At 42.1% G+C, this 19,626-nt stretch overlaps 1 protein-coding gene across 11 annotated transcripts in view; it reads left to right on the forward strand.

The window, feature by feature from the left end:
- PCDH15 (protocadherin related 15) overlaps nt 1-19,626 on the forward strand; it is a 1,468,744-nt gene that overhangs the window by 1,078,931 nt on the left and 370,187 nt on the right. For all 11 annotated transcript variants that reach the window (XM_075935032.2, XM_075935036.2, XM_075935034.2 and 8 more), the window contains one exon: nt 14,254-14,460. In XM_075935032.2, coding sequence (XP_075791147.2) covers nt 14,254-14,460 — 207 coding nt within the window. The remainder of the gene's footprint in view (nt 1-14,253; nt 14,461-19,626) is intronic.

Genomic DNA, 19,626 nt, shown 5'->3' on the forward strand with positions numbered 1-19,626 from the left:
GTGTCCCATCGAGTGCTCCTCCACCATTCAGGAAGCCAAGGGCAGCAAAGCCAGCCATGACGCTGTCCAGATCTGCAAGACAGATGAGCCTGTTCAGCAGCTCCGAATTGATGGCCCTCACCACCTGTAGAAAGAGACAGACAACAAAATGTTAGAAGGGGTGCCTTATCTCTTAGGAGGAGAACCCACCACCCACTTTCCCTCTCAAACACCCCGGGAATCCCCTCCTCAGAACTCCCCCTCCAACAATTCAGGGTGAGTGGAGGAGCTCCCTCCCACTCCCACTCCACTTTGCCCTTCCTAACAGTCTCCCTTCCCCCCACCCCAAACTGTGACTGTCCCCAGACATTGACTTACCTCCATCAGGATGGATCCAACAGTAGACCTGCCCAAATTGGTGTCCCACGGAGCGGTAGCTGTCGGGGGTTGCCAGCTTCCAGAGGGCAATAGCGACCCTCTTTTCCACGGGGATAGCGGGCCACAGGTGGGTGTCTTGCCGTTGCAGAGCAGGGGCGAGCCAGGTACACAGCTCCTGGAAAGTGGTCTTTCGCATCCGGAAGTTGCGTAGCCACTCTTGGTCATCCCAGAGCTCCATAACGAGCCGGTCCCACCAGTCCGAGCTGGTGTCAAGCCTCCATAAACGCCTGTCCACAAAGAAGTTTGGAGGCAAGGGCAGTGGGGCTGCATGACAGACGATCCCTTCGTACCTCTGGTCTGGGTCCAGATGGGGAAGTAGCCTCATGACTGTGTCATGCAGATGCAGCAACACTTGCAGTATGATGACGTGGGGCCATCGCCTGCCCAGGGGCAGCTCTGGCTCCATGACGAAAAAATGGGTCTAAAACAGAAAAACCTCCAAACAAAAAACCTACTGGGGTGTCCCAGGAAGCTGAGCACTCCAAACCAGCACTGCAATGCCTTGCTTATCTCCTAGAGGGACACCAAAGGCAGTTGCAGAAGCAGACCAACAGCTGTTCAGGGGCATCCCTTTAACCATGCGTCTCTGCAAAGGGCAGGCAGCAGCACCCGGAAGGAAATGCTGCCCCCATGCCCTGGCAGAAGCGGTTCCGGGTGGCTTTTAATTTCGAAAGAGCATCCAGCAGTCAGGACGCCCTTTTTCGAAAAAGTGGATCGATTTTTCTGATCCGCGTATTGTAATCTAGACGCGCTTTTTCAAAAAAGGCTTTTTCGAAAGATACTAAGCCTAGTTCGAACTTACTAGTTCGAATTAACGGGTGTGTAGCCCCTTAATTCGAACTAGTGGGAGGCTAGCTCTCCCAAGCTTTCCCTGGTGGCCACTCTGGCCAACACCAGGGAAATTCATATGCCCCCCTCCCAACCCCGGACCCCTTAAAGGGGCACGGGCTGGCTACGGTGCCCGTGCCAGGTGCAAGACTGCCAGCACCCAGCCAACAGACCCTGCACATGGCATGGCTCGAGCCAGCCCCCCGATGTCCCCCAGTCCTCCCCCTCTTCCCAGGACCAGGCTGGCGGCTCCCGTGAGCTTGCCCAGGACCGCAAGAGGCGGGCACCCGCCTAGTCCAGTGCAGACATCGTGGACCTCGTCCACGACCTCTGCACTAGGCACAGGAAAGTGGCCGTCTAGGGCAGGAGAGCTGCCAGCCTGGCCACCCAGGAGCAGGTTTGCATGAAAATCAAAGTGGTCCACTGAGACCCCTGACCCTGAGCCCTGAGCTTAGAATGGCCATACTGGGTCAGACCAAAGGTCCATCTAGCCCAGTAGCCTTTCTGCCGACAGCAGCCAACCCTAGGGACCTGGGAGGGGATGGACCAAAGACAGTGACCAAGCCATTTGTCTTGTGCCACCCCTCTCCAGCTTTCCACAAACTTCGGGCAGGGACACCACTCCTACCCCCTGACTAATACCACTCCATGGACCCAACCTCCATGAATTGATCTCACTTCTCTTTAAACTCTGTTCTAGTTCTAGCCTTCATAGCCTCCTGCAGCAAGGAGTTCCACAGGCTGACTCTTTGCTTTGTGAAGAAGACCTTTCTGTTATTAGTTTGAAGCCTGCTACCCATTCCTTTCCTTTGGTGTCCTCTAGTCCTTCTATTATGGGAAATAATGAAGAACTTTTCTGTATGCACCCTCTCCTTCCCGCTCGTGCTTTTATAGACCTCTATCATATCCCCCCTCCATCTCCTCTTTTCTAAGCTGAAAAGTCCCAGTCTCTTTAGCCTCTCTTCATATGGGACCTGTTCCAAACCCCTCATCATTGTAGTTGCCCTCCCCTCTCCCAGCCTCTCTCTTCCCGTCTCCCACCTCCTTTTCCCAGTCTCCCCCAGTTTTGCTCAATAAAGAGAGATTCTATTTTTGAACACAATTGTCCTTTATTTTGAACATCAGGAAGGGGGGCTAGGGAGGGGTAAGTGGAAGGAGGTGAGGGAGAAATGGGGTATGAGCCCCCGATGGAGAGGACTGGGCTGGCTCTGCGGGCTTCTGGGGGTGGAACCTCTCCTGCAGCCCCCTAATTGCCCCCTCTCCCCAGATGGCAGCCTGCGGCAAGTGCAGCCGGTCTGATGGCCGAGTGCTGTGATGTGCCCAGTGTGGGTACTCCGGGCAATCCAAGCCAGCACTGCTTTGCAAGCGGGGCACCCCTGAGAACTGTCTGTCCGGGGTGGGGGTTGGGTCCCTTTAAGCACAGCCCTCGGCTAGCCTGAGACAGCAGCTCCACGCTCTAATTCCTCATCTGATGCGCTGCCGGCACTGCTTCCGGCCATCCTTAACCGCGGTTCAGGGTCCACTCTATGTAGACATGCTAGTTCGAATTAGCAAAATGCTAATTCGAACTAGTTTTTTAGTCTGGATGCGTTAGTTCGAATTAGCTTAGTTCGAATTAACTAATTCGAACTAAGTTAGTTTGAATTAGCGCTGTAGTGTAGTAGACATACCCAGAGATAGTAGCTGCATCAGTGATCACTAAGGGGTCCCATGTAGGTTTCATTATTCTGCTTTTCATTCCACCCACTCCTTTACACAACCTGATACCAATGGACAGAAGGAAGCCAACTACTGAAGAACATTCAGATATTTTTTATTACTGTTACATGATATTTCCAAATTCTCTTTTTTAGTAAGTTTGATCAATTAATTTTGCCCCAAATAATGTTTGACAATTGTATTTAGACTGAAAATCAAGCTTTAAAATAAAGACAGTAAAAAGGTGTGTGAGACGGTGTGTCAGTTCAATGGAAAACCCTCTGGCCAAGAATGACAGTCTCTGGGCTCACTTAGCCTAGCAGAGCTATCATGCTGTTCCTGGTGCTCAGACTTCAGAAAAGCCCTTTGTTCACTCCCAGGTCCATCAGAGATTGGCAAAGGAACCCCGGCCCACTGGGTTCCAGCTCAGGCCCCTCAAGCTTGATAATCAGGATCAGGGTTCTTTGACTCTGACAATCACTTAGCTTCTTCCAGAGAAGGGTAGGATCTCTGCAGGGCAAAGTCTATCAGTCACTTTATATACTTGCAATCAGCTAAATACGTTAGGCCAGTGGTTCCCAATCTTTTTTATACTGAGGACCAGTAAACCCATTCACAAGGTTTTGGAGGACTGGTAACATTTATTTGCACATTTGTATATTCATTAAGCAAATTATGAATATGCAAATAAATTGTGTTGCTGGCCCTGCCTGTCTGGCGGGTTGTTCCGTGCCCCCCCTCCTGGTCCCAATCCCAGTCGCTTTCTTGGCCGGTGCCGGCTCCCCTGGCTGCGTCCGGCACTGGGAATTCTATGTCAGTGTGTATGATGCCCTTTCTCCCTGGGTCCTAGCGCCCGCCAGATCTAGCCCCGCCACCTGGGAGCATGCCCAGCAGAGATGCCGCGGAAGTGGGCTCTCTCCCAAGAGGGCCATGCCCCCGCACTCAGCAGTGCGGGGTGCTGCTACCCCATCTCACAAATTAATAGGATTGTGTGCGATAATTTGTCTAAGGACCTGTATTTTTTTCTAAGGACCGGTACTGGGGCCGCGGACCACTATTTGGGAAACGCTGCCTTAGGCAATGAGGGCCTGATCCAAAGTATATTGGAGTCAATGTGAAAAGACCCAGTAGTGTCTAAGGCAGGGGTCTCCAACCTTTTTAAGCATGAGATCACTTTTTTAATTTAAGTGCAATCCAAGAGCTACCTCAAACCCAAATACCTTTGCCCCGCCTCCTTTATACCCCTTCTCCAAGACCCTGCCCCTGCTCACTCCATTCTGCCTCCCTCCCCCATCCTCCCTTCCTTTCATCAGGCATGGGCAGTGAGTTGGGGTGCTGGCTCTGGTCTTGGATTAAGGGATTTGGAGTGTGAGAGGGGCTCTGACCTTACCTTGGGGAATACAGTTGGGATTTAGAAGGGGGTTCTAGGTGCAAGCTCTGGGAGGGTGTTTGGGTGAATGGGTGCTTGGGGCTGGGGCAGGAGCCTGGGTGCAAGAGGGGGTTCATGACTGGTGTAGGGTTTCAGGATGTGGGCTCTGACTGGGCTCTGCTTACCTCAGATGGCTGCTGGGTGGTGGTACAGTGAGGCTAGGGCAGGCTCCCTGTCCTGGCCCTGCACCACTCCCCAAAGCATCCAGCACTCTCCATCTCAAGTCCTGATATGCCCCCTCTCTGCTCTGTGGTGATAGGATACAGGGTGGGAGAGGGGGCAACTTGACATCAATGCCTCTCTCCTCCCTTCCCTGCCCTGCACAGAAAGCAGGAGGCTCCTAGGGGTGGGGGAGGCAGCTCCAAGGCAAAGGTAAGGAGTTGTGAGGCAGTGGGGGGAGAGGCAGCTGAAGTGCCTGCACTTGATAGCTTCTTGGCCAAACCAGTCAAGATCACCTGTCAGAGGCTCAAAGATCTACCAGTAGATCCCGATCTACTGGTTGGTGACCACTGGTCTAAGTAACATTATAATAGAGGCTACCTAAAAACTCACAAGAGGTTTTTTTTTCCTCCACATAGTTATGTTATTCACACACTACTTGTGACTGTGCAGAACTGCTGGTGAATAGTAGGTGGGAGAGAGAAAGGAGGACAGAGGGTTGTGCTGAGAGAAATGAGCTGTTTTGCTGGCATGGGGGTGGAGCACATAATGAAAAGGGGGGCGAGATTTTACTGCAGTGGATTGGATCTCAGGCTGGGTTATAGAGGTACGGGAAAAGAGTTGAGATTTGCAGCTAAGCAGCCAAAGGGAGGGACTATCAGCTGATGAGTGCTATGGTAGTGCAGTAGTGAGATTGTGTTCTGCAGGGGTACGTCTACACAGTGGCGCTATTTTAGGATAATGTCCATTATCCCAAAATAGCATTGTGCACGTCTTAACAGCATGCCCATTATTTTGAAACAATTTCAAAATAACAGGAGGCTTATTCTGGCTTCCTGTAAACCTCATTGTATGAGAAATAAGTAAGATGCTGGAATAGCGCTCTATATGTAAACAGTGCCAAATTTTGAAATAGGCTATCTCAAAATAAGCTACACAATTTGCAGAGCTCAAATGGCATAGCTTTTTTCGAACTATGTGTGACTGTGTAGAGGTACTCCAGGTGAGCAGTATATAAATTCAGGAAGGAAGCGATAGACTGGCGGAGTGAGAAGGAGAGGAGGCATCAGATCTGGAGGGGAAGTAATTTATTCCAAGTTACAGCCAAAATAAAGTTAGGCTGTGTATTAAGTTAAAATATTAGTTTGGGGGTATGCTGAGATGGTTCTTTCCTTTTGCTTTTGATTACAGCTCCAACATCCCTTCCAAACTCAACCAAGCAGAGAAATGCACCGTAAGGGACTGTAAACAAGGAAGAGTATTGGAAAAGTACATGTAAATTGTATGCAACTTGGCCTCAGTGAATTTTGCAATAGATTTTCTGAAATGAACAAGTTCAGTACCTGGCCAAACAATGCGCTGCACAGGCTGTATTCCATGTCTCCATGGTGAACTACAAATCATGAAATTAAATAATCATCTCGAGAAATGTTTGCTGATTGTTCTTTTAAAAAGGAGAGGTTTTTTATTGCCTTGCACAGAGAGAGGGTGGGGGGACATAATCTTCTGAACCTGGCGAGTTTGGGATCTACGGGGAAGGTAGCTCAAACTCTGAATACTGGGGGGGAGGGTCCCTTCCACGTTAATCCCTAAGCTTTCATTCCCAGCAACAATCCTTGCGAGATCTACTTGCCCCTTCAGCACTCTTACGCTTTAGCCTTCCTTCAGTGCAGGTGAATGCAAGTGACATAAGGTATCCTTCTACAAACAGTATGAATGTACAACTGCTTGTCATTCTGGTTCTGAAGAAAATGCCTCTGGTTGATGAGCACAGCACTCATAAATAGCCCTGACCATATGATGTTGACATGGCAAGGTTTCTGCAGATTCAGGGAGAGATGGAAGCATGCCACATCTGCTCCACTCCTCTTTTCTCCTGTTTCAGGGAGCTTTCTGACCCTTCTTTTCCCTCTTCCCCCATGCTTCACAGTCAGCGGAAAAATCAGGAATTAATGTAGAATTTCAGATTCTTATTCTCGTGCTGTTGCTAATGGGTGATACTTCCCTCCCTAATATCCTTTATGCCAGAAAAAATTATGCATTAAAGCAGTATTTGATGAAGTTATTTAAATCAAACATGATATTTGCTGGAAACTGCTCTATGAGGGAACACATAATAATATGTGACTTTGTTGTTTCACTCTGCATCCCAATTAGGGTTAAGAAAATGCATTTTATTTGCTGTTCTAGCAGAGGTGTCTCAGAATCATGAATGAACCTTTTTATCATTACACTGCCAGAAAAGGGTGAATGCAAGGCACAGTATTCTCACCCAGAGTTGGATGGGATGGACCAGGGTGTGTTTCCCTTGTCTTACATTATAATTTGTCTTTATTTTGTTCAAATCATACATTGTGAACAGCTGCACCACTATAAGTCTTCAGTTTACTGTAGATGTTGACTTCTATCAAAGGAGTAGTTCTCCCATTGCAGTTGGTTACCCACCTCCTGGAGAGGAAGTAGCTAGATTGACAGAAAAATGCTTGTGTTGACTTAGTGCTCTGTCTCAGCAGTATGGATTTTTCAAACCTCTGAGGGATGTAACTATACTGATGAAGTGTATACCAGATGTTAGCTATTTCTCACACAACATGTAAGGCAGCAGGCTCAGTGGGGTCTGATTGAATTCTTTTTTCAATGTTTTTATCAGTTATTTTAATATTGGTTTTGTACAGAACATTTTTCTAAGTTTAACAATGTAGTCAGTTGTTCTCATATTCTGGTTTTAGTTCTTTCATTTCCTCTTTAGTTATCTAATGTATGGCTTGGTTGCAATAAATACATAAATACTGCAAACTGCATTTAATATACAAAATCATTGCACCATTCTACAACAGTTTTACATGCTAGATAGGATTAAACATATATCATTTGAGCATTATTTATTTTTATTTTATATCATTTTCCCTCATATGTTCACTTATCTAACACAATATGTTTTCTCAGAGTTGTTTTGATGCTTTACTTACTCTATAATTATTCCTTTGTAGCTAGTTTAAAGGACTTGGCTATTCTATTGTGAGTGATGATTATAGTAGCATAATAAATGTTAAAATGTTTTTTTAGCTAAATATTTTGTATTAGAAAAGAAGGCTTCATTATTTTTTTAATTTTGTTTAGGTTTATTTTTTTATTCTATAGAGATGATTTTTCCATGTCCTTATGGTCCTAATGAAAACTTGATTTATACCTTAATTTTTCTTCAGTTTAAACCCTCTAGTCACTGATATTAAAGACTTCTGTCACCAGGGAACAGAGGATTCTATTTAAAATCCATTAGTATTAATCCATAATAGTCTGGAAGGATATCTTGACTGTTAGAAGCATGAGATACAGCATCCTAAGGCACAGTCCAATTATTCTGCATTCATCCAAACCTAAAATCATATGATTTTAATCAGGGACAAGTTTGATTAGAGTCCAGGATAATAGTGTTTTATATTGTATTTAAAATGAAACAAATCCGTATAAAATAAATATACTGTGACCAAGAATTCAGTCTCTCCAATAGCAATGATTTTCATATTTGGGAAAAATATAAACTTGTCCATTATAAATGCTTCTGAATGCATACACCAAAGAAACTAGATAATAAAATATTTATACTTTTAAATATAATAATCTCCCCTACAATCAGTAAAATGAAAATTTGCTGTGGTATTCATGTAATAGGAATTATTCATAGGATTCACTTGCTTGTGAGAACAGATCCTAAAAATGAATGTTGAAATTTTTTCTTGAAAAGTATAGTTTACAAAAGTCTACTATAACACCTTGGTTCTCAGCTAGTGATCGGTCTATAACCTAGAAGTGGATTGCATCTCCGCTGTGATTGCATTGTGATGCACATAGTTTCTGGCAGGGTGGGTTTCCCTGATTGCCCCCCTACAGTGTAACCAAATAAAGCATGAAAAAAATGCTTTAAAAACTCACCAAATGCAGGTATCCAGAGAAAAGCAAGCAAGAAAAAACACTCTGGATTCAGAAACAAAGAATCAGTTGTGCCCAGTGAACCTGCAAAAAGAGGTGCTAAGTGGACTGAAATGAATTCATTAAAAAACTATTTGAAGAAACTATGCCTTAAAAGACATTGTATCTTATTAATTACTGAAATAGTGTGATATGTTAATACAGTTTCAAAATACTAGGTTTTTTAAACACGCAGGTATGTATTATGTCTGAATCTATATGTAAATACTTGCAGTTTGTTGGCAGTCATAACTCTGAATGTAAATTGAGTGTCTAACTTATAATGATGGAATATTACAATAAGACTTTGAAAGTGATAATTATTTAGACAATATAACTGAGAAAATAACTCCACTAAGTATATTACAAAAAATACACATTCATATGTCAGTGAACTTCTATAGCTGATGTATTACTTTTATATTCCCTTTTACTTCCATTTGATTATTTAGATTAAAATAACTATCATCAAAGAAGGTGACTCAATTCCTTTAACTTTTCGTGAGTAAAATTGTAGGGAGAAAACACGGCTAGTACTCACTCTATTCCTGGAATATAACCAGCAGCCAAAAAGCTATATCAAATTGTCTCATCTCTTAGTCTTTTCCTGTTCGCATTTTGTTTGCATTTTTATTTGAAGATTTCATATTAAATACAGGACTTTTGTTCAGATTCTAAATACTCTTTCTGCTTAAGCAGCAAATGTTAATACACGGGAGTTTTGCAGTGCTTGTAAGAAAGTAATTATTGATGTGTTTATGATTAAATTCATACTTCTATAAAATATCTTACTGGTATTAGGGGAGAAACTGGGATGAGGGGGAAATATTCCTGGTCCTCAAGGGAGACTTAGTTGTAGATCTCTTCTAATTTCTGAGTTTACTCTCTGAGGCTATGTCTAAACTGCAAGCCTCTTTCGAAAGATACTTTCGAAAGAGCCTCTTTCGAAAGAGAGCGTCTAGACTGCATGTTGAACTTTTGAAAAAGCGGCTTGCTTTTTCGAAAGAAAGCATCCAGTGAGTCTGGATGCTCTCTTTCGAAGAAGCCCTATTTACATTGAAGAACGCCTTCTTTCGAAAGAGGAACTTTCGAAAGAAGGCGTTCTTCCTCGTAAATTGAGGTTTACCGCCATCGAAAGAAAAGCCGCGTTCTTTCGATTTAATTTTGAAAGAACGCGGCTGCAGTCTAGACGCAGGTGAGATTTTTTCGAAAAAAGGCTACTTTTTTCGAAAAAAACCCTGAGTCTGGACACAGCCTGAGTCCTAATATAAAATGTCACATATTTTGTATTTTTACAATACACAATTCTCTATATTTTGCAAAAACCTGAAAGGCAGGAAAATTGAAGTTAATTTATCTATAGTCATGCTAGAGTAAAATCAATGAGGTTATGTGGTAGAAATGATAAAATGATTTTATTCTTTTCTAACGTAAGAACTGTAAAAGATATCCTATACTCCCTAGGAAAACATGCAGTCAATTTCCCTTCCCTCTTTGAGCTAAAGCTCTTGAAAGGTAGAGAGGGTTTATATTTTAATCCCTCATTGTTTACAAGTATTAGGTACATTTATAATAATTCTAACACATACAGTGTAGGGAGCAGTAGAAAATAGGCTTTTTTCTTCCTGCACATTATTTTAAATGTTTGTTTTTCTTTTTACTATTCCAAAGGATTCTAAATTATGCAAAAAGCTGGGTCAGTCTATCAATACTAGTATAGTGTAAAACTGCTTATCGGTTAATTTTAACCTCTTGTCCACATGTGTAAGATGTTGGAACTGGAAAGCAATAACGTGTGCAAATTCAGCACAGTCGAGAGAAAAATACAAGAAACATCTAGTTACAGTTTAGTGAGTTCCTGACTTACTGTCAAGTATTATGAGTCTTTTGCTATAGTCATCTAAATAGCAAGAGCACCTAACATCTTCCATTGTCCCAAATAAAGGATTTTCCCTGAGGATTTGAACCAGTGCCTTTTTAAAAAACGATTTGTTCCCCAATTAAAGCAAAATATAATTTGTCAAATTTGGAATTTGTAAAATAGTAAAACTATTAACCATATAGAAATCACATGGGATATGTTCTAATACTGTGAACTATACTATTCCAGTTAATAAGGGAGAGAATGTAAATATAGCATTAATCAATGCATAACTGATTGAAGTAAATGGTATAATTCCCACAGACATAAATGCAGCCATCATTTTTCCTATTCTGTTATCTGCTCCTCTATCAAAAATAGAATTCAAGTAAATTTAGCTGAAAAGATTTTAGACTCATGTACTTGTAATAATTATGTTCCCAATCCTACAATTTATAATGCGTGGGCAGACTGCTGATTTCTGTTAAAGTCAATGGGGTTCCACAAGAAAGAACCAGTTCTGCTGCATGTTGTAAATTGGCACCTTACTTAATTCAGTTTATTTTCTGTGTTATGTTTTGTTTTAATTAAGATGGATGTGCTGGGGTATTTGCCCCACACTGGGCTCTAAGGGGAATGGAAAGCAGCCATTTAGAGAAGGGCTACCAGGAGCAACCAACCAGGAAAGGGCAGGCCCATGTAAGAAGGCAGCTTCTGTTACTCCCTGGAGCTTGAGGAGGGAGAAGCACAGGCTGCCATGCAGGCTGAAGGCAACAAACAACTTGGACAGAGCAATACTGCAGAGACCCAGGGAGTTGAAGGCAGATCTTCATTGGCTGCAGGGAGCTGCAGACTAAGGCCCTGAGACAACAGCAACAAGAGTGCCAAGGCTGTGTGGAAGTGGCCCGGAGAGATCCACAGAGGGGATCTTCAGGTATTGGCCATAGGACCTGAATTAGTGGGCAGGTCTCCTTCTCTGCACCCCCTCACCACTGAGGAAGTGGCCAGATGTTGGACTACAGTTTCCACTTTGAGAAGTGCCTGAATCATCAAACTGTGGTATATATGGCCTCCTCTTCCCCAAAAGTGAGAGCAAAGTGTATTTCATAACTGGGAGGAGGGAGCTGGAAGGGAGAGGCAGGGGGAGGAGAAGCTCAGGGTTGGGGTTCTTGCCAGATCAACTTGATTTTCGTGCAAACCTGCTCCTGGGTTCGCATGTGGCATTTGGTGGCCAGGCTGGCAGCTTTCCTGCCATAGATGGCTACATTCCTCCGTCTAGTGTGGAGATCATGGATGTTGGGGGCATCCCCCAAACCTGAGTATGGTCCACCCTCATCTCTGCCCTGGACCAGGAAGGTGCCCGCCTTCTCCGGGCCCTGTCAGGCTCCTGGGAGCTGGCAGACTGCTCCTGGGGCGCAGTGGAGGGCTGGCTGCCAATGGCTTGCTGGCTCATGTTTTGGGGCCACTGGGTCAGGGTAGGGATTGATGGCTCTGGGCTGGCAGGCTTGGAGCTGGCACAGGCACTGTGGCCAGAGTCTGCCCCTTTAAGGGCTCCGGGGCTGTGGGGAAGGAGAAGAGTTTTCCTGGTTTGGCCCAGAGTGGCCACCAGGGGAAATGGCTGGAGGCCCCGTATTTCAGAATAAGCATCTACACAGCGCTTATTGTGAATTAGCTAATTCGAGTTAGGCATTATTCCTCATAGAATGAGGTTTAACTAACTCAAATTAAGCACCCTACTATTTCGAATTTAATTTGAAATAGCAGTTTGCTTGTGAAGACGCTATGGAAGTTAATTCGGAATAACAGCTGTTATTCCGAATTAACTTTGATGTGTAGACATACCCTAATATTTAACTTGTGGTCTACTATGACCCCACAATTTCTTTCTGTAATATTTCTTCCCAATCAGTTACTTCCCATTCTGTATGTGTAAAACTGATTGTTCCTTCCTATGTGGAGTACTTTGCATTTTTCCTTACTGAACTTCATCCTGAATACTCACAGAGAGGTAGCTGTGTTAGTATGATCTTGGTAAAACAAAAAAGCAGTCATGTAGTACTTTAAAGAATAACAAAATAGGTTATTAGGTGATGAGCTTTTGTGGGGCAGACCATTTCCCTAGTTTGTCCAGATCATTTTGAATTATGACCCTATCCCCCAAACCACTTGCAACCTCTCCCTGCTAGGCAACATCTGCAAATTTAATAAGCATACTCTCTATGCCTATTGGTCACTTCAGTTGTATATTAGGTCTGTTTTAATTTGAGTGTTTTTTATCTGCACTCAGAATTTGCACCCAAAAATATCAGCCCTCTATAAGAATGACAATGGAAAAGTATACCATAGTGTACCATGTAACTCCCATCCCAATATTATAGTATCTGTTTAGCATCTGAACATGCCCATTGTGAACTAAATGTTAAGCTAAAGTCTGTGTAGCTTATAAAATGCTATGCTTTTTCTTCTGACTGATCTGGGTGCTGTGTACTTTACTAAACATTAGAGTACTTTACTAAACATTCCCACTGCTCAAGAGAAATAGACTAGCACAGTGCAAGGATGTAGCCTCATATCATTATATTGTTAATTTTAAAAAGTATTTAACACACAATTATTTTGCTAGAATTAAAATTAACTACACTTTTGAAATGAAAGAAAAAATGTGCTTTGTGGACTTGTTTGTTTTTAAGGGATGATTTACTGGGTAACGTTCAACAATTCAGTAATTTATAATGGGCTTCCCATTGTTGCAAGTGTATGGCATTTCTCTTGTCTCTTCAGGAAACTTGAACATATATGTATATGTATTTGAATATCCCGTGCTTCATTAGCAAGTTCCCAGGCAGTCGCTATTTTGGAAACTGACTAGCCTGGAATAACTGCCTGCGTTTACACGCGGCAGTGAAATGGGAGTTTGAAGTAAACCCCTAACTCAAATTAGCTGTTACTCCTCATGGAATGAGGTTTAACAGCTAATTCAAGTTAAGGGGTTTACTTCGAACTCCTGTTTCACTGCCACGTGTAGACGCGGGCAGTTATTCCAAGCTAGTCAGTTTCCAAAATGACAACCACCCGGGAACATGCTAATGAAGCACGGAGTATTCAAATCCTGCGCTTCATTTGCAATATTGGTCACCCTCATCAGCCTCCCTAGTTCGAACTAGGGGGCTAGTGTAGACGTACCCTATTATATCAACTCTTAAAACCTGTAGCTACAGTTCTTGACATTGGAATATGATGATTGTTGTTTGTACTTTTTGTTAAAATATGCAAGTTGATAACAAAAATAAGATTGAATCTGAAGTGCTAACATTAGAGAGACAAATATTAGAAAATTATTCGGCTTATCATATCTCAGGACAATATCCTGAGAAAGTACTAATAATCTGTAACCATTGTTGGAAGTACTGAGACAAATTCCCTATCTCCCACAAAATGTCATTTCATTGACAGAGACTTTATTCTAGCTGGTAATTACATTGGCCAAGGTATACATTTATACAGAAATGTGTGTCTTCTTTCACTCTTATTTAAAGACATTTTTCATAACCACTGATATATTAAACAATACCATTTATTATGCTGCACAAGTCTTGAGTTTCTCTATAAATATTAAAATCAGTTGGTATCGTGATTAAACCTATAGTAGTTCTTTATTAGTAATTCTTTTGCTTAAGGTATATATATTTCTCTGATACAATGTTTCAAAATAAGAGGAGAAATGCTGAATATTAGTTATCTTTGTAATAGATTTGTTGCCCTTGAAAGTAAACCAGAAACAATTATTGACTACTCATAGCTGTACTTAAGCAGAGGCAATTATATACTATATAAAGAAGTTAATAAATTGTTTAAAAAGAGTCCATAGCAAATCAGATTTGTGTCTTTTTAGGCAGAACAAGACAATGGTCATCCACTTCCTGCCTTTGCCAATTTACATATCGAAGTCCTGGATGAGAACAATCAGAAGCCTTACTTCACAGAATCTCTGTACAAGGGATTTATTCTGGAGTCCTCCCCAGTGGGCACAACCATCTCCGACAACCAGAATTTAACTTCTCCACTACAAATCATAGCTTTGGACAATGATGTAGAAGAGGTGTGTTTCTTTTTTACTGGACCATCCTTATGTGTTTTTAAAGTTTTCATAAAGGCTTAAAAATGTCCACTTTTAAACACTTTAAAACATTGTGACTGTAGCCTTTGAAATAACGTAAATTATCATTTATATACAGTACACCATATGCAACTAAACAGTTTGTTTTTATTCATTTACTTATTTATAATATAGCAAGTAATTTAGTTAATGAATTTGAATTACTGATCAGTAATTAATTTTTTTTTTAATTTGTTCACTATTGGAGAAATTATTTGTGGAGTCATTTCTGCAGATAATCTTGATCTATAGTTTTTACATGAGTACTTCATTGTGAGTAATCAGTATCTGAAATTTCAGTCGTGAAGGTTCATTTTGATTCTGCCTGCCAAAAGGTTTATATCATGATACAATGACTGACAGGTTACAACGTGTCATTTATATTTCCTGAATGTCTGAATGTTTCCAAATTTCCAGTGGAAATACTTTTCTGAGTTAAAGTGTCTTTGGCTACTATTTTGTAGTACTTGATTAAAATTTGCTGTCCTTGTGAACATTCCTGCCAGTGAATTTATTTCCATGTATATTTTCATAAAATAAACACAGAAATAATGCCGAGCTGGGCTTTTATTCAAACAAATTTTCAGGTAATTATTTAACATATTCCTCAACTCTGAACACTACAGGCCTGATTCAGTACTGAACTGATCCATTTTTGTCAGTCTTATTCCAGTGACTGAGTAACACAATGATGCTTCAGTCCTATATGTCTCATAGGGTATGTCTACACTACCCCGCTAGTTCGAACTAGCAGGGTAATGTAGGCATACCGCACTTGCAAATGAAGCCCGGGATTTGAATTTCCCGGGCTTCATTTGCATAAGCGGGGAGCCGCCATTTTTAAAACCCTGCTGGTTCGAACCCCATGCAGCGCGGCTACACGGGGCTCGAACTAGGTAGTTCGAACTAGGATTCCTATTCCGAACTACCTAGTTCGAGCCCCGTGTAGCCGCGCTGCACGGGGTTCGAACCAGTGGGGTTTTAAAAATGGCGGTTCCCTGCTTATGCAAATGAAGCCCGGGAAATTCAAATCCCGGGCTTCATTTGCAAGTGCGGTATGCCTAAATTACCCCGCTAGTTCGAACTAGGAGGGTAGTGTAGACATACCCATAGAGACAAATCTTTCAGACCAAATTTTACCCTAACATAAGGGGTTACAACTTCCAGAAAGGCAAAATCTTGCTTACACCAATCGTCTCTTCTATAAATGTAGGTATAAAGTGCTAAATTCTGCCCTCTATCTTTAATAGAAGTTCCATTTGCTTATATTGAGGTTGACTTTGGATTGAAACATTTATATACTTGAACTACATGGCCTATTAGAAAAGGTTACATGTGCTCTTTAGTCAGAACTTGGCAAAAGATAGGGTTTCACAAACCCATTAGAATATTTTTGGATTTAAAGGATTAATCTTTTTTAAGTTTGTTTTAAATCACAGTTGTTTTAAATTATCGCTCTTTAAGAATAATCTAATTTTAAAGCCTCTTGTTCTAAGTAAAAGCTTAGCATATGTAAAATGTCCTGTTCAAATGCAAGCCTGTCCTGCTTTGTACCATTGCAGCAATGTTTTATCAATTTTGTTTTGTATTGTTTTGAGGGGGGAAATGTAACAGCACAGAATTTATTTTGCAAGGATCAAAACCAAATGTACCGATGTCTGAAATTAGTTTAGAACTCACAATATTTTCAGGAAGAACAAGGCATAAAATTGGGATTGAAAGCAAAGAAAAGAAAGGGAACATAAAGATTGAAAATGATTTAAAGAGACTGAGATTTTAAGGTAAAGAGAAACTTCAAGGTTAAAAGAGAGACTGAAAATGTCAGTGTGTAGGGAAGTGGATATAGATTTAGCTGTAGCATTTTAGATAGGCCCAAGAGGAAAAGGATGTTAAAATGCAATTAGTTGATAAGCGCTGCTCTGCAGAGCCACAGTGGAGGTATCTCCAGGAGCCAACTTGAACTGGGACTGAGCAGTCCTAGCTTGTGCCGGCCCCAGAGCCACCCGTACTGCGGCTCTGCATTTTAAAATGCAGAGCCGCAGCAATCAGCATGAGCCGGGACTGCTCAGTCCTGGCTTGTGCTGAGTCGAGCAGCCCCTGTTCATGATGGACAGCCCTATCTACCGTGAACAGTAGCTTTTCCAGCACAAGCCCCTGTCTGTGCTGCTCATGGCCAGCCCTGGCCACCACGAACAGGGGTTGCTTGGTGGCAACAGCCCCAGCCCACTGGGACCCCTTCACAGCAGTGTCCCCTATTCCCCCCTCTGATACAGGAAGCAGGGGTGTCAGGTGGCACCCTAGAGATGGTGCAGGGGGGTACCGGCTTTTAAGCTGGCTCCTGTCCCCTCCTTTGCTGCTGCTCAGTGCCTCCTGTGCTCCCTATGGCACTTCTGCTTTTGAAATGTACAAGAGCCCTACAAGCCTGAACCAGACCCCACTCATGCCATTTCCCCTCTGTGCCTCTGCCTCCCTTGCTCTCTGCAGAGATGGTGCTGGGAGGAACTGGCTTAAAGCCAGTTCCCCCCAGTACCAGCTCCTGCTCCCCCTCCTCTTGCTGCCTCTCTCTGATAGAGGCAGTAAGGGTGGGAAGTGACCAGATGAGTTGATACTCAACTATCTGAAAAGTATTTAGTTGTTTACATCCCTAGGAGGAATAGGAGGCTTCAGAACCTGAAGTTCTGTTTATTCATTTATCTGTCTATCCAAGGATGGGGACTCTTGTGCATTTCAAAGCAGGCATCCACATGCAGCCCCGAGTCTGCGGGACTTACCGCTGGCCCCAAGCTGTACGCGGAGTTCCACATTCCTCCTTTGAAATCTACAAGAGCCCCAATGTAGGCTCTTGTAGATTTCAAAGCAGCAATGTGGAAGTGCCTATTGACTAGTCGACTAGTCAAAATTCCGTCGGCTAGTCAGTTAATTGCATTTTAACATCCTTAGTTGTGTTGTCTTTCCTGAGTGCGGTTTCAGCCATGTGAACTAATGAAGGAACTTTGCTAGTTTACATATTGCCCATATTTTCTAAAATAATACTAAACAGGACATAATTTAATGATGCACCTTAAATTAAAAACTAAAATAAAAGATCCATTGCAAAATTAACATGACAGACAAACCCCTGGGTACAGTAATTTGATTATTTGAAATTAATCAGCTGATAATTTGAAAACTTGGGAATATTAATGAACACTGTTCCTCTCCTTAGAGTATAAAGCTAAGAGTTACAGTTAATAATAGTTTGTAGTTCATAAGCTCAGATATAGAACTTGAGTATTATATTAAGTATTCATCATATAGTTGCCTTCAACATTATTACCTTCAAGGCAAGGATTAATTTTATGAGGCAGAGCAGCTAGATCACCAAGTTCAATGGTTATACCCAGAGCAGGTCTTCATGATGATCTCCTAACATAGTTTCCTAGTAATTCTCCCCTCATGGAACAAACAATTTCACACATACAGAATGGAAAGTGATTATCTAGGAAGGAGTACTGCTGAAATGTATTTAGGGGTCATAGTGGACCACAAGTTAAACATGAGTCAACAGTGTGACACTGTTGCAAAAAAAGCAAACATGATTCTGGGATGCATTAACAGGAGTGCTGTGAGCAAGACACAAGAAGTCATTCTTCCACTCTATTTTGTGTTGATTAGGCCTCAATTGGGGTATTGTGTCCAATTCTAGGCACCACATTTCAAGAAAGATGTGGAGAAATTGGAGAAGGTCCAGAAAAGAGCAACAAAAATGATTAAAGGTCTAGAAAATATGACCTGTGAATGAAGACTGAAAGAACTGGGTTTGTTTAGTTTAGAAAAGAAAAGACTGAGGGGGATGATAGCAGATTTCAAGTATCTAAAAGGGGGTTACAAGGAGGAGGGAGAAAAATTGTTCTTCTTGGCCTCTGATGATAAGACAAGAAGCAATGGGCTTAAATTGCAGCAAGGGAGGTTTAGATTTAGGAAAACCTTCCTAACTGTCAGGGTGGTTAAACACTGGAATAAATTGCTTAGGGAGGTTGTGGAATCTTCATTACTAGGGATATTTAAGAACAGGTTGGATAAAGAAACCCTTACTCAAGATCACTCCCCAGAACTCCCATGGAGCCCTTACTTTGTGACAAACCCTTACCCAAGATTGCTCCCCAGAACTCCAATGGAGCCATTACTTTGTGAGTACCTGCGGAGGCAATGCACCAAGTTCCGGGGCATGGGCTTTATAACTTTTGACTTCAGTGAAATCACACCAGTCTAAAAGCGATATAAGAAACTATAGAATCAGGAACTACATATTTATATACTAATGCATATATGAAAGTGATTCCATATGTAATGCTTATTCTAGTATACAAACTGGAGGTCTGCTCAACTGAATATGAGGCATCTTCCATGCTACAGTTATTAAAGACCTGGAGATTTTATTTTTGATTTGTAAATTAAGACTTAAAAATTAGATCTATATATGGCCAACAACAGACAACACTTACACACTATACAGTATATAAATGTTAGTTTTTAATGGTGACCACTGTGATGTTGTACATAATAATACTTTATATTACTGTTCTTGCTTAAAATCCAGATATTAATTTACGTTTTATTTTTATTATTTTTCATTTACCTACCTAAAGTTGTCTTCACTGTTGAACCATGTAACGACAAGAATGATTAAAGGCTTAGAGAACATGACCTATGAAGCCAGGCTTCATGAACTGGGCTTGTTTAGTTTGGAAAAAAGAAGATTAAGGGGGGACATGATAGCAGTTTTCAAATATCTAAAAGGTTGTCACAAGGAGGAAGGAGAAAATTTGTTCCTCTTGGTTTCTGAGGACAGGACAAGGAGTAATGGGCTTAAAGTGCAGCAGGGGAGGTTTAGATTGGACATTAGGAAAAAATTCCTAACTGTCAGGGTGGTCAAATATTGGAATAAATTGCCAAGGGAGGTGGTGGAATCTCCCTCTCTGGAGATATTTAAGAACAGGTTGGATAGACATCTGTCAGGGATGGTGTAGACGGAGCTTGGTCCTGCCTTGAGGGCAGGGGGCTGGACTCGATGACCTCTTGAGGTCCCTTCCAGTCCTATTATTCTATGATTCTATGATTCTATGACTC

Source organism: Pelodiscus sinensis, chromosome 8 (assembly GCF_052426305.1).
Source record: "Pelodiscus sinensis isolate ZL-2025 chromosome 8, ASM5242630v1, whole genome shotgun sequence".
In the NCBI taxonomy this organism is placed as follows: Eukaryota; Metazoa; Chordata; order Testudines; family Trionychidae; genus Pelodiscus; species Pelodiscus sinensis.